At 49.7% G+C, this 14,553-nt stretch overlaps 2 protein-coding genes across 3 annotated transcripts in view; both read right to left on the bottom strand.

The window, feature by feature from the left end:
* The window catches only part of PRDM11 (PR/SET domain 11), a 41,855-nt gene extending 36,952 nt beyond the window's left edge, over nucleotides 1-4,903 (bottom strand). Inside the window, exon 1 of one of the 2 annotated variants that reach the window (XM_058806784.1) lies at nucleotides 4,670-4,903. The gene's annotated coding sequence lies outside the window, so the exon portion shown is untranslated. Of the gene's footprint in view, nucleotides 1-4,163; nucleotides 4,361-4,669 lie in introns of those variants that run through there. The other variant, XM_058806783.1, reaches the window with a different exon arrangement.
* On the bottom strand, nucleotides 2,879-14,257 carry LOC131559327 (collagen alpha-1(I) chain-like). The gene is made up of 8 exons (XM_058807656.1): nucleotides 14,168-14,257; nucleotides 13,198-13,738; nucleotides 10,988-11,044; nucleotides 9,045-9,129; nucleotides 4,670-5,072; nucleotides 4,164-4,275; nucleotides 3,489-4,056; nucleotides 2,879-2,885 (listed from the first exon to the last, which is right to left on the bottom strand). The coding sequence occupies exons 1-8, from the start codon at nucleotides 14,255-14,257 to the stop codon at nucleotides 2,879-2,881; spliced, it is 1,863 nt and encodes a 620-aa protein (XP_058663639.1).
* Between the last annotated feature and the right edge of the window lie 296 nt (nucleotides 14,258-14,553).

Below are 14,553 nucleotides of genomic sequence, written 5' to 3'. Positions count from 1 at the left end.
TGACTGCTGGAGGCTGCCAGTTTCTGCAGTTTAAACCCTAAATTATATCTATAATGCTTTTACCTTCTGACTGCAGAGGAACTGTCCTGAGCCTGAGTACTGCCTCCCAGTCTTGCAGAGAGAAGTGCCCTTTCAGCAACAGCTCTGAAGGATACAATTATCCTGCCCCCACAAATGGAGCCAAAGCTTTAAGTGTCAATATTTTGAATTGTTTGACTGTCTCTGCAAAAACATATGTTCTTGCAATTATGTGAAGAGCTTGGGATGGAAGTTGGAAAAATGCCTGTGCTAGTACCACCACTTTCAATTCTAGCTGAACTTCAAAGCCTAGGTGCAGAGGACAGTGACCAGACATCTAAAAAACCAAATGGAAAATGTCTTTCTAGTTGCCAAGTCAAAATGTTCCCCTTCATCTCTGCTTTTTTACTCTCAATTCTCCCCGACTTTTCGATCAGTATTGTCCCTCATGTGGTGGGCATTAAAAAGAAAAACTTCTCCAGAATGGGATACTTGTCCTGTTCCCCTCACCAGGTTTCCTTTCCATCCACCTTGGTTACCTCTACTTTTCAAATATGCCACATGATTGCTCTATTTTCCATTGCTCTTTGGCCTCCTGTACCTGCAAAAGTCTTCCCCTTCCAAAGCACTTTTTCCTCATCTTCTTTCCTAAGATGCCATACAGGACTGCATGAACCTCTCACCTTGTCCTCTGCTTTTCTTAGGGTGGTCGGACTTGCTACTGGAATCCACTTGCACAGACAAGTTTAACTAGCAGGAATTCCTGAAAAGCCACATTTTACTGTGTAGGTTTAGAAGGAACATTTCTCTAGAGACTTTATTTAAAAACACCTTTGGTAGCAGAGAAGAGGTCATAGGGAGAACAGAAAACCCTGTGAAATTAAAGCCTCAGCTCCAAGAAACTTCACCCGCTGCGAGCAAGCCTCAGGCAGGAGCACTGTACAGCCACACTTACAATGGGAAACGCCACGAGCATGACAAGGGGTGAACGTGAAGCAGTAAAGCCAGCATCCCACAGCAGGGCTGCCCACTTGCAGGCCAGCAGGAAATCAATGCCAGAGGATACTGCATGTGCTGACTGCCCTTCATTGGCTATGCCTGTGCCTCAAGCTCCCAGCCCCGGGGCCTGAAGGCTCTGTGCTCAGGTGAGAGAACAGATCAGACAACTCAGCACTGATGCAATCAAGCAAACCCTGATGCATATCCAGCTGACTCCAGATTTCTTAAAATGCCAGAAAGCTGCAATGCAAACTGAAGAATAAAAGTGGTATTTTCTTGTTTTTGCTTTACTTAGGAAACTCACAGATCTCAGTTACACATATTCCCAGTGCAGAGGAAGCATCAGAAGTTCCCACCTGCACTCACTCTACTGGAAACAACAGTCACTACTTCTCACTGGTCCAGTCTTCAGATCAAGTTTTAGCACCTTATCTCTTTGTTCTGAAAGTTCCCAAGTTAACCTATACCATTACTATTTCATTATCAAATAAAAAAACAAACGCAAACCATTCTTTCTTTGGGATGTTCTCCATGCAAATCTTCACACCCAACACCACTGGATTGGCAGTAATGATTTTAAATATGCTACCCCAAAATGTCACAAATATTAGGCAGCATTTTAAGAACTCTGGGAATGGTTTAGTAGCACCAAGGGACAGGCCCTGCTAACAGCAACTTTAAAAATAGAGAGTTAGGTAAAAGCATATACTTCTCTTGCATAAATGGACATGGGAAAAAAAAATCAACCTTAAAACCCCACACTCCATTTGGGAATTAACCAGCATGAGAAACAAAAAAGAATATTTAAAAAAAAACACTTAAAGTGTACATGGCGCTATCCATAAAACGACCAAACACCTCTCTTGCCTGGGCTTGTTGTATTTCTCATTGATATAGACACTTTGATTCCTGACTCAGAGTGGCAACTTCACTCCCCACAATGCCTGTATCCCCCTGATCACAAAGCCAGCCAGCTGCAGAGCAGGAGCCCTCCTGCTTCAGGCTCCTCATGCAGTGTTCACAACCTTTACATCGCTCCTACCAATTTCAAGCAGTCCCATCACTTTCCAGCAAGCAATAGGAGAAGAAAGCTGCCCCCAGCCCATCCCAGTAAGATGGACCTTGCATCAGTTCATAAAACACCAGGTTTTAAAGAAGTCCTTGCTTTTGCCCTCATTATTTAAAATCAGGTACTATCCTCACAATAACCTTTACTTGTTAAAAAAATGGAAGTAATTGCTATCAGTGAGCAATAAGGCTCACAGTAAGAATCCCCCACAAACTGCACTAGAATGCACCATGCTTCATGCATGGTCCACAAATATGCCAGAGGAACAACAGCCCAGTATCCCAAGACCCAAGTCTGCACCAAAGCCAGCACTGAGTCAGGAGCCTCAGGACCTCCTTCATGCTCCACAAACAGCTGGAAGGAGCAGCAGCCTTTGACATGACTCCTGGGCAGGAGAGAAAAACAACGTGTCCTAGTACTGCTGCTCCATGCCACAGTGAGATCAGTCAATCCAGCATCTAGCCAAGAGCCAAACTTTGGCATCTCCCATGGCTACCTCAAATCGCCCCTCATGAGTGGTTCCAGCAGCCAACCCCTCCTTTGCCAAGGCAGTCCTTGGCCATATCAACATTTGAGCTCTTTGCAGGCTGCATGTATTTCAAGAGCTCCATGCCACTCAGCTCTGTGCTAAACTATTCCTTCCTTGGTCCAAAAGCACCCCTTGCAAGAAGCAAACACCGATCATCTCAATACTTTTGTTTCTGACTGCAGCTTGCACTTGAAAAGCAAAAGCAGTTTATACACAATTAATTAGAAAGTCAGGAGACTTATTTCCCTTTCCACTTTCACTGCTTATAATCTGGGTCATTACACAAACGGAAATTTAGGGGGTGTGAAGCCCAACCCAGGCAGCGACCCTATGCTCTGCCAGTCTCACAGGGAGTTAAACCAGGCTGGCAGGACTGGATCCAAGGGGCTGCTGGATATTTCGGGCTGGGGCTCCTCTGCTGCTCAACAAACTGCTGCACACACCTGCAGAGCTGGAAAACAATCCTATCTTACAGTTAGGCTGGAGTTTTTTTAAGCTGGTTCTGCCAGTTCTCCTCCCACTAATGAGAGGCATTAATCACAGGAAAAAGAGGAAGCAACAGTGAGCCAACAGTTTTGCCCACAGGCCAGATTTTCTTTTTTTTTTAATGATCCGAAAAAGGGACTCTGGAGGCATCTTCCATTTCCCTCTGAAATATAAGCGCTATAGCACCATTTGCAAAGAAACTTGAGAAATTCTGTAACTTTAAAAAAAAACTCAAACCCACAGAGGGAAGAAGGCCCAAGAAGGTGCATCTGGAGTTTTTCAGCGCGAGTTAAGAGAGCATCCCGGCTGAGAGGTGCAAGGGCAGCTCTGCCCGAGCTCTGCGCAAGGGGCGCGAGCAATGCCACAAGGGCCGTGCCAGTGTCCCACGGGGTGTGCCCGCGTCCCGCAGGGGGGGTGCCCGTGTCCCCGGGGGTGGGGGTGCCCGTGTCCCCGGGAGTTGGGGTGCCCGTGTCCCCGGGGGTGGGGGTGCCCGTGTCCCCGCGGGTTGGGGTGCCCGTGTCCCCGGGGGTGGGGGTGCCCGTGTCCCCGGGGTTGGGGTGCCCGTGTCCCCGGGGTGGGGGTGCCCGTGTCCCCGGGGTTGGGGTGCCCGTGTCCCCGGGGTGGGGGTGCCCGTGTCCCCGCGGGTTGGGGTGCCCGTGTCCCGCGGCCGCCGCCGCCGCCCGGGAGCGCCCCGCCCCCGCGTTCCAATGTGGCGCGCGCCCGCCCGCCCCCGCCGCCCATTGGCCGCCGGCTGCGTCAGTCGCGGCCCCGCTGGCGGCCGCGGGCGGGGCGGGGGGGCCGGGCGGGCGCAGCCGCGGCGCGGGCGGGAGCGGCGCGGCGGGAGCGGCGGGGACGGGCCGGGCCCCGCGCAGCCCGCCCCGAGGGGGGAAAAGCGGGGCGGGCGGGGAAGGGGGGGGGCGATACCTGTGCCCGCGGGTCTTCGCCGCCGCCCCACCTCGGCCGGACCTCCACCCCCCCCCCCCCCCCGGGCTGGGACGGGTTTCCCCCCGCGCTCCGCAGCCATTTTCGTGGCCACCTTGGCTACCAGCGAGGCTGACTCACCTCGGCACTGCGGGCGCGGGGAGCCCGCCTCGGCGTCGGGGGGCCCGCTCCGCCCGGGAGGGGCGGGGGGAGCCCGGCTGGCTGCGCCCTCCCACCCCGCCGGCCCCGCTGGCTAGTCCCAGGCGAGGACGGGTCCCGGGGCCGGGCCGGGCTCGGCGGAGGCGGCAGCGGCGGCTCCCTCCCTCCCGGCCGTGACCACCATCTTATTAGCACAGGAAATGACATGGAGAACGGAAGAGAGGGGCGTTCGGGGGCCGAGCCCGGGGACCCCCCGAACCGGGGGGAGGCGCCGCCGGCCCGCCCGGCCCGGCCCGGCCCGGCCCGCCGAGGCTCTCCCGGGGCCGCGGCATTCCCGCTTTCCTTCCAAATACCCGCGGTGGGAAAAGAGGAGGGGAAAAAATAACAAAAAACAAACCCCCAAAGCCGCATACAGCTTGGGGGGGAAAAAGCACCAAAAAACAAACGCAGAAGAAGCCGAGCAAGCCCAAACCGCCCGCGGTTCCCACCTCCTGCTCTGGAGCCTGCGAGTTCCGCGCGGAGCCGCCGGCGATCAGCGCCCGCGGCCGGCCGGGGGCTCGGGGGGGCTCTGGAGGACAAAACCCGCCCGGTCGGCCCGCGGGCACCGCGCGGGGGGAGTCGCCGACCGAGGGGGCCCGTCCCGGCGGAGCCGCCGGGCTACCCCCGGGCGCTGCCGCGGCCACCACCTGCCGCCGCCCGGCAGCCGCCGCGGCGCCCCGCGGAGGGGGACCCGGCCGCCCGCCCGCGCCCTCGGGGCCGCCCACCTCCGGGGCACGGCGGCCAGACGTGACCCCCGCCCGCGGCCGTGCCCCGGGGCTCCCCCGCCGGCCGCGGCCGGAGGCGGAGGTGCCCCGGGGCGGGCGCCCGTTCCCCCGGCAGCACCCCGCGCCCCTGCCCGCCCGGCGGGAGCCTCATGCGCCTCCGCGGGAAAAAGTGAATGAGAAGACGCGCTGTTTCCCCGGCGCTCGGAGCTCGATCATATTTCAGATTACCCCCCCAAAAAAGTAACCCACCCAACAGCAGCAGTAACAACAAACCCTATCCTCGAGCTCTGCGCAGAAATTGCGGGCAACATGACGGATGACAAAAAGTAGGCACAATTTAATAAACAGAGGAAGCGTGTCTCACCAATAAAACAAAATCTAAATAAAAACCATCTGCAAGCATTAAATTTGAAACAATGCAAACTCTTCAGCTGCTTTGCCAAAAGAGGCACAACGGGGGGTAAAAAGAGGAATGGATAAATAGCCATAATTTTCCAGTTCCTTCAGTTGACAATGGACTCGTATGCAAACAGGGTTGTGGTGACAATGTGCCCGATTGGTTTCTTGGAACTACTTCCCATTTTCTGTAGCCCTGAGAAACACCGTTTTCTGCGGTCCTGAGAAATAAATTCTCTCTTGATACTCTCCACTCTGAAGTGCCTACTATACTAAGTTGCTGTAAAGAAGAGAAAAATTGAGTGAGGACAAAACCCAAAAACGTTTATAGCACAAGCAAAATAGAGGCCTGCTTCTGCCATCCTGGAGCTGCTTCCACTGCTCTCACTGGGTGTTGCGGGGTGGCAGAGCTTCAGGGTTAGGTCTTGACGTACCACTTAATTTAAATTGGCAAAACAACAAGGAAGGTAATCAACTCAGCTTCAAAATAAGCTCTTTGCAAAAGCAGCCAGTGTGGCACAGATGATTATTCAGGAGTTCAAATGAGCATCAGTCCTCAGATATCCAACTCTAATTTGCTTTTTGTTCCCCATTTCTAACCTCTGGGGAGAGGATTCATTCTCAGAGGAAAAGCGTGCGGTGTCATTTTACCCCTTCCAGTAACTGCAGATAGATGGACTTTGAGGCACTTGCACTTGCCTTGGAAAGACCATAAGCTGTCAGCACCTTCAGACTCCTCAGAAATATTAGAGATCCTAGTAGAGCTGCCCTAGTTTGCAGTTTCTGTCTGTGTGCTGAAATGTGTGAGAACACTCAACTGGCATTAAGTGCAACAATGGGTTTGTAAATATGATTGATGAATGAACCAAGAGGAAAAATAATTACTAAAAAAACCAATAAAAATCATGTGAGTAATACAAATGCACGCTGAATGCCAGGCTAATTTGGAGTAATAGTTTAGTTATAGCTATTGTAGTGAAAGGCTGAAGGGGAGGCTCAAAGGGAGGCATAAAGCTTTTATTTGTAAAGAAAATTAAATATGCAAGTGCAATATAAATAACAGCTATTATGTCTTCCTGTTAACACAGGCATGCTAATTTATTGAGAAGAAGTTGCCTTGTTTTAATGTGTGCAGTCGCCTTTATATGTTTAATAGTCAGGTGTGTTGGGTTTGTGTGGCAAGGTGTGGATAGTGGGGAGGCTACAGGGGTGTCTTCTGTGAGAGGCTACCAGAAATGTCCCCTGTGTCTGACAGGGCCAACTCCAGCCAGATCCAAGCTAAACTCACTGCTGGCCAAGGCCAAGCCCATCAGAGACTGTGGAAGCACCACTGTGATAACACATTTAAAAGGGAAGGAGAAACAGCTCTCCAGACACCATAGTCAGTGGAAGAAGGAGGGGAGGAGGTGCTCCAGGTGCCAGAGCAGAGATTCCCTGGCAGCCTGAGGAGAACACTATGGTGAGACAAAGGTGTGTCCCTTCAGCCCATGGTGGTCCATGGTGTAGCAGATGTCTACTTTTGCCCTCTGAAGGACCCCACACCAGAGTTGGTGGATGCTCAAATCAGGCTGTGACCCTTTGGGAAGCCCATGCTGGAAACAGGCTCCTGGCAAGACCTGTGGACCTGTGGAGAGAAGAATCCACACTGAAGCAGGCATGCGGGCAGGACTTGAGACCCTGCAGGAGACCTGCATGACAGCAGTTTGTGAAGAACTGGAGCCTGTGGGAGGGACCCCACACAGCAGCAGGAGAAGAAAGTGGGGAGTACTCCCCCTAAGAAGGAGGAGCAGAAGAGAAAATGTGTGATGAACTGACTGCAGCCCCCCTTCCCTGTCCCCCTGAACTGCTGGAGGGGAGAAGTTAGAGAACTCAGGAGTAAAATTCAGCCCAGAAGGGAGGGGTGAGGCAAGGTGTTTTAATATTTAGTTTTAATTTCCCATTATCCTTCTCTGATTTGATTGGTAATAAGCTCATTTTATCAAGTTGGGTCAGTTTTTCCCAGGATGGTAATTGGTGAGTCATCCTTCCTTGTCTTATTTCAACCTATGAGCTTTTAGTTGTTTTATTTTCTTTCCATTTTGTGGTTGAGGAGGGGAGTGATGGGACCGCTCTGGTGGACAACTGGTGTCCAGCCAAGGTCAGCCCATCCCATCAGGAGGTAAAATCCCCATAAAGAAGATTTTGTATCTTTTCTATATAACAACAAATTATGGAATGAAGAGAGTGCAATTTGTGCTCTCTGCAAAAATATTACCTTTGGGGCTTGAAAAGGCTTCCCTTCTTCAACAAGCTGCCTCCTCACTTATTAAGAAGACGTAGGATTAATTTTTTTTTCTAATAAGTACATTCAGCCCCCACTCCACCACCCACAGCAATTCTCCTCTGTCTAACAGGCTCTCAGAATAAAACTTTACAAATGGCAACATCAGTTCAGAAGGACTGTCTGATTAGGTGTTGACAGAATGACTGTCTAATTAGGTGTTGACTTTCCAGTATTATACTGTCAAATCCATTCCTCCATGAAATGCTGGATATTCTCCTGCAGAGACAAAAAGTTTCTTCTGCTGACACTGAACTTTTAGCCAGTGGTATAAAAAATAATGCTTGCAAAAGTGGGTAAAACTGAATCAAGCTTCAGTTAAATGGTCTTCAAAGCTCCAGGTGCTGGGGGTTGGCAGGTACATCTGTCAACTGCAAAATCTGATCCCTGCACCAGAGAGTCTGGATGTATTTTGTGGAAATGAGCTTACCTAAAAACACCCAGTGTCTTAGGCACAACACTGCAAAGAGGGTGGAAGTCAGGACCTGTGCTGGAGGTGGAGTGGTGGGGGATGCCTGGCTGTCTTCAACAGGGTGCCTAAGGAAAGGTAGGAAAGTGTTTGGGTTCTTCTGCAAGCTGAGCACACAGCAGCCTTGACATTACTGTGTTCTCTCATTGTCAACATCATATGTAACCACATCAGTACCAAGAGGCAACTGCTTCCCAAGCTCTGAGAAACTAGTTGCTTGGGGCCAAACTTCATCTTCCTCCAGGAAAGGCCGCTCAGTTGCCAGCAGAAAGGAAAATCCTACTGCTATTACCCAGGCCACATTTCTCCAGCACACAGAAATTTTAGGACCACAAATTTACAGGACCACAGTGCTGATGCTCTCAGTCAGCGTGTCGCTAGCTGATAAACATCTTTTAGCATTAAAAATTCTGTTAATAAGCCACACCAAAATCAGGGACATTTCCACATTCCTAGGTTATTGGATAGTGAAGCAGAACACAAACTTTTCCCTTTGAAAATCTGGGAATGGCCCACAAAAGAAAAGGAAATTACATGACTGAGAAGGAAACTCGGCCAGGAGCCCATAGTTACAAATGACTGTAGCAGGGTGGGACAGGCCCTGAATGAGGGGCGGGGGAAGAGCTCTTTGAAGAGCATATAACTGTGCAGAGCTGCAGCTTGTGTTTTTATTTCTGCTGTACAACAGAAGTGGTGATGACCTTCACCCTGTAGTGCTGGGTGTTTTTCCTCATCATGCTATATGGGTCTTCCACTGTTATTGGCAGAAGAATATGAATCCTTTAGCAATGCAGTGCTCTCCTTGAAGTTATGGGTTTCACTGGGTTAAGCCTCATGAACAACTCTCCAGGGAGGCTGATGAATAGTGCTGAGTTCAACTGGTAAGCAAGAAACTTCTGGGTGCAACCTTCTACCCTTTACTCTCTTCTCCAGGCTTGGTAGTTGTGCCACTGCCTGGAGGGCTGAGCCTGCCCATCTGTATCCACAGCAGCTCTGGTGCTAACAAGAGAGCAGGCAAAAACACTGTCAGGGACAGTGAGAAGGGAGGGATGATCCTGTCTGGGGTTTAGAATAGTGTATGGAGCCCTTCCTGGGAATGCTGTAGAGCTGTACAGGCAATTAAGGGTACGGTCTGATGGTAGAGATGCCATGATTCTGCAGGTAGCTAGAGCCGCTCCAGCAGTCACAGTCCCTTGTGCTTACCTAACCCTGCAATTGCCAACATCAGCAAAAGGAGGTGGTGGTGGGACCATGCTGTCAGAGGAGAGGAGGAAAGCCAGGCCTTTCCCTTGGCAGCAATGAGCCAGGGAATCAGCCTTGGCAATCTCCACCTCCAAGGCAGTGGTGTCTTTAGGATTTCCTGTTCTGTGGTGAGTGGGTGCTGCCATGGCCACCCAGTCCTAGCTGTGCTGACAAGGCTGTTCATAGGCCATGAGCTGAAGAAGAAAGCTGAACTGGGTTAAAAATAATCCACCAAAAAAAAGAAGAAAGATGCTTAGTTATTGTAGTATTAGTCCATGCATGTGGATAGCCTTCTACCCAGATTGGTGCCCATGCCTCGGGCTGCAGGGATGGCATCAGGAATGAGCAGTCAAACTGCAGCCAGAAACACAGAAATTAAATCACTTGCCCAAGACCAATCCTGAAATATTTTGGACTATAGGAGGCACATACAAAGCCCTTTTCAAACACTAGGGTCTGAGAATTTGCACTGGTATGTTTTTAATGAATAACCAGAACTGCTTTTCCATATGAAATGGTCTCTCTGTAGTTGGCCCAAAGACTGGAAAGCAAGGAATGTCTCTGCTCACAAGCACTTCAAAACTCAGTGGTTTGTTTCTAGGCACCCGTCACATGTTTTGGCAGTCCATAGGAATGTGCACTTCTATATATCACAAGCAGCTACCCTGGCTTGAGCCAAATAACTTTTACTTAACTCTAAAGTTGTCTTTAAGAAAGACACTGAGTTCTGATCTTCAGAAATCAAGAGATAAAGACTTTATCTTTCCCTTTGTCCTCTCCACATTATAAACATGAGCTTGAATTCTCTGTAGCATCTACCTTCTAGCCACTGGTTCTTTTTATGCTTTTCTTTTTGTTTAGATACATTCTTGATATTTTCTTCCTGGGAAGATATTATCTATGCTGTTATCTAGTCAATTCAAAATATTTCCTTCTGAGTTAGTTAATGAAATTTCTCTTTAAGTCTCTGAATAAAATATATTTTTTCAGTTCCTATATTATTTTCCTGTTTTTCCTGTGAACTCCACTCAATTTTTCAATGCAGTTGTCTGAACTGCCCCTGGCAATATAGGATTCACTTAACCAAAAAATACACGTATGTATTTATACACAACTGTCTTTACAGCTGTTCTTTCAGGACCACCACGGTATGTCATTGTGTCAGGACACTACAGGTTGCCCATGAAACTGCCCTTTTACCCTTTCCAGAGCTGCTGTTACCCAGAGGGTGTTCCATCCCTCCTTGAGAATGGCCTGTGCCCGCAGTGCCATGCATGGCATGCATGCATGCATTTCTGGGAATGGACCCATGTTTCTGACATCAAGCACTCTCAGATCAGATAGAATAACACCTTCTCTTCCCTAATTTTCTAGTCTTGATGTCACCTGTGAATTTTATCATCTGTAGTTTTATATTTAACCTTCTGGTTTAATACTGCATTGGTGAGATGTAAATACTTAGAAAGCCCATTTATTGCCAGTTGTTTATCTATTGCAGTACCTGGAGGCCGAGTTCCTGAGCAGGGGACATTATTTGAGAGAGGTTGTTGTCACTTCAGCCCAAGCCTTGCAGCTGGCTCTGACTCTACATTGTCTCTCCACCCACTCTTCTTACCAGGGAGCTGCTCCCTGCTGCTCTTGGGAAGGCCGCGGTAGGCTCTCATGATGCTTGCTGCATTGCAAGAGGGTGGCCCTTGTCAAGCAGCTCTTCCAGTTCAACTTTAGGACAGCCATATGGAATGCCTCCTGCACACATCATTTGTTACTATTTCATTTCATTGGAAGGGCAAGAGTGTTGCTCTTCCAGAAACACTAACACGGTATGCTACAGACAATCTGTACAACAGTTCCCCACTAGCTGATGTTATCCTTAGCAGGCTATTTTGTAAAATAAGTCAACACAAATGCTCAGCCAGAGCAGAGAAGCTCCAAAGCACGTAGTTCCAGCAGATTTTCGCAGGCAGAGCCTCCGCCATTCACTGCTGCACTGGCATATTATGTTACGGGCTCTGCATCATGAGGAGATGATCTATAAATCTCAGGATTCTCTCTTCCAAATTAGAGACATGTAGATCAAATTTAACTCTGAATCAAAATTTTAATTAAAGTAACTGATTAATCTACATCAAATAAATGCTTCCATGTGGTTTTGAAGACTTGAAGGGCAAAAAAAGAGATTTTTATACCAAGTAACTTGTTGCTTGTTCTGTTGCAGTCCAAATTATTTCATGTTGTTCTAACACATCAGAGTCTAAAAATTATCATGAATGGGAGCTAATAATAAACAAAAAGTAAAACGACTATCCAGACTTTCTGGTCTGTTAGGAGAAGAAAACTGGATATAGTTGTATATCTTTGATTTTTTTTCCTTAATCTCAGCTGTTGATAACAGCATAATTGAAGATAATCAAATTGCTTTATAAAAAGACCATTCACTTAAAGGGCAACATACTGCACTTAACCATAGCATTGAAGAATGTAAAGGGGAAGAGCCTTAAGTTTTACATCAAAAACAGATTCAGAAGGAAAACTGTGGTAGGAAACTACAGTGTTGCCTACTCTCATGACATTTAGTATTTTCTTTAAAGCTTCTGATTACATGGGTTTCTCGACTTTCATTTTAAAAATAGTGCTTTCTTGTCCTCTGGCTAAGAGGCTGCAGAAAGCCTGGGCTTCTGGACAAAATATTTGAAGATACCTAAGACAGAAGTAAATAAAAGGCAGCCACATTTTTATTATTGCTTTGAATGTCATGATTGTAAAGCTAATTCTGGCTGTTCAGTGGCTAGCTATCTTTTTTTTTTAATGTTGTTGTTGTTGTTCCTGAACTTTGCAGTCTGCCAGATCTCCTGCCTAATCACAGTGTTTTTAAGTCAAGAATGACTTTTTTTTTTAAACTTCTGCATTTGATTAGCACTTGGGTAATCTAACAGTCTCTACATCTTCCATTAATACCAAGGACTAATACAAGTGACAACAATGACTATGATGCAGGGTAGTTTCAAAGCAGACAAATTACTTTATGAAAAGCATGAACACCAAAAGTGTTCAAAGTGAAGAAAAGCATCAAAAAAGCCCCACTGTGCTGAAAACAATGTTTTTGTGGGTATAACTTGCATTGGTAAGAGATTTTAAAACTAATTTTTTGTTTGTTTGTTAATGAGAAAAGTTTATTTTCTCATTTTCTTTGCCTTTTCCTTTTTATGATGAAAGCTTTATCTTTTAGGAAAGGTAAAATATCATGTGTTTGCCCAGTGGAAGCTTTAGTTTCCCCCAAAGGTTGTATGTGATTTTGCTTTAGTAACATCGTTAATGACTTAAGCTAATCAAAGAAAAGGCTGTTTGGTTAATACAAAGTGTCAAAATTGTTTTAGAGAATAATTTCAATAAAATACATACAAGCTGAAAAGGAAACTGTAAGAGCTCTGGATTTTTCTTTTCTACTGTCTGAAGAATAAAACAGATCCAACACAAAAGTTTTACCAGAATGGATTTTCCCATCTTGATCAGTTGTAAGAACTTTTGGGGCAAAGGAATACCTTAAAACATGGAATAGATTCCATGTATTTTCCTACTAAGAATGTTTTATTTTAAACTTTCACTAACAGTCTCCTCCAGACTTGTCCGAATATCATTTGTGTCATGATCTCTTCCAGTAGGAGGAAAAAGTAAATTGGAGGATGTTTTTTCCCCTCAATTTCCTTTGTGACTGAGTTGGTGTATTGTGTGTATTCCCTTTGCTTGGGTGGCTTTTATGGGCACCTTCACCTGTTAGTGCGGGGCTTTAGAGGCGAACTGAGAGAATGCCCAAGCCGCCCCGCAAACCCAGCAGGTTTGAAGTCTCTGTTGGCATCAGATCAGGTTTTCCCGCTGTCCGGTGGGAAGGAATGGGAGCACTCTCCTTGGGCCGTGCGGCGTCGCAGGAGCCGCTTTGGGCCGGCTCCGCCCGGGCCGCTCTCTCGGCGGGGCAGCCCCGGTGCGGCTCCAGCTCCGGCTCCGGCTCCAGCTCTGGCTCCGGCTCCGACTCCAGCTCCGGCTCCGGCTCCGACTCCAGCTCCGGCTCCAGCTCCGGCTCCAGCTCCAGCTCCAGCTCCGGCTCCAGCTCCGGCTCCGGCTCCAGCTCCAGCTCCAGCTCCAGCTCCAGCTCCGGCTCCAGCTCTGGCTCCGGCTCTGGCTCCGGCTCCAGCTCCAGCTCCGGCTCCAGCTCCGGCTCCAGCTCCGGCTCCAGCTCCAGCTCCGGCTCCGGCTCCAGCTCCAGCTCCGGCTCCAGCTCCGGCTCCAGCTCCAGCTCCAGCTCCAGCTCCGGCTCCGGCTCCGACTCCAGCTCCGGCTCCGGCTCCGACTCCAGCTCCGGCTCCGGCTCCGGCTCCAGCTCCAGCTCCAGCTCCAGCTCCGGCTCCAGCTCTGGCTCCGGCTCCAGCTCCAGCTCCAGCTCCGGCTCCAGCTCCAGCTCCAGCTCCGGCTCCGGCTCCGGCTCCGGCTCTGGCTCCGGCTCTGGCTCCGGCTCCAGCTCCAGCTCCGGCTCCAGCTCCGGCTCCAGCTCCGGCTCCAGCTCCGGCTCCGGCTCCGACTCCAGCTCCGGCTCCGGCTCCAGCTCCAGCTCCAGCTCCGGCTCCAGCTCCAGCTCCAGCTCCAGCTCCAGCTCCAGCTCCAGCTCCGGCTCCAGCTCCAGCTCCAGCTCCGGCTCCAGCTCCAGCTCCAGCTCCGCCGCAGCCCGCCCCGGCTGCCCGGGCCCTTGCCCCTGGTGCCTGTTCCCCAGCCCAGCCTGCCTTTCCCGGTGGGATGGATGTCCTGCCGCCCCCCGCCCTCTGCCGGGCGGCCCCGCGCTGTGCGGGGACACCGCCACCCGGCCGCCCTCGGGCCGCGAGAGACGCTCCCGCCCCATCGCCACCTCCGGATGTCTGGGGGCAAGGACATGGACTGCTCAGAAGGACCCGCAGTGGCAGAGGGAGGGGGCATGACTTTAAACTGAAAAGAGAACAGCTTTAGATTAGTTCTTAGGAAGAAATTCTTCATTGTGAGGTAGATGAGACACTGGAACAGGTTGCTCAGACAAGCTGTGGATGGCCCATCCCTGGAAGTGTTCAAAGGCAGATTAGATATAACTCTAAGCAACCTGGTCTAGGGGAAAGTGTCCCACCCATGGCCATGGTATTGGAACTAAATGATCTTTAAGGTCTC

Source organism: Ammospiza caudacuta, chromosome 6, assembly GCF_027887145.1.
Source record: "Ammospiza caudacuta isolate bAmmCau1 chromosome 6, bAmmCau1.pri, whole genome shotgun sequence".
Lineage (NCBI taxonomy): Eukaryota > Metazoa > Chordata > Aves > Passeriformes > Passerellidae > Ammospiza > Ammospiza caudacuta.
The sequence above is the reverse complement of the archived record's forward strand: the minus strand, read 5'-3'. Positions and strand labels throughout refer to the sequence as shown.

Bases quoted from the DNA above. Each gene is read 5' to 3' on its own strand.
- LOC131559327 (XM_058807656.1), bottom strand. From the start codon at position 14,257: ATGGGGCGGGAGCGTCTCTCGCGGCCCGAGGGCGGCCGGGTGGCGGTG. The intron at 13,739-14,167 runs GCAGGACATCCA...CTGGAGCTGGAG, and splicing joins CCGGCAGAGGGCGGGGGGCG to CCGGAGCCGGAGCCGGAGCT. The intron at 4,057-4,163 runs GTGAGTCAGCCT...GGTCCGGCCGAG, and splicing joins CCCGCGCCCGCAGTGCCGAG to GTGGGGCGGCGGCGAAGACC.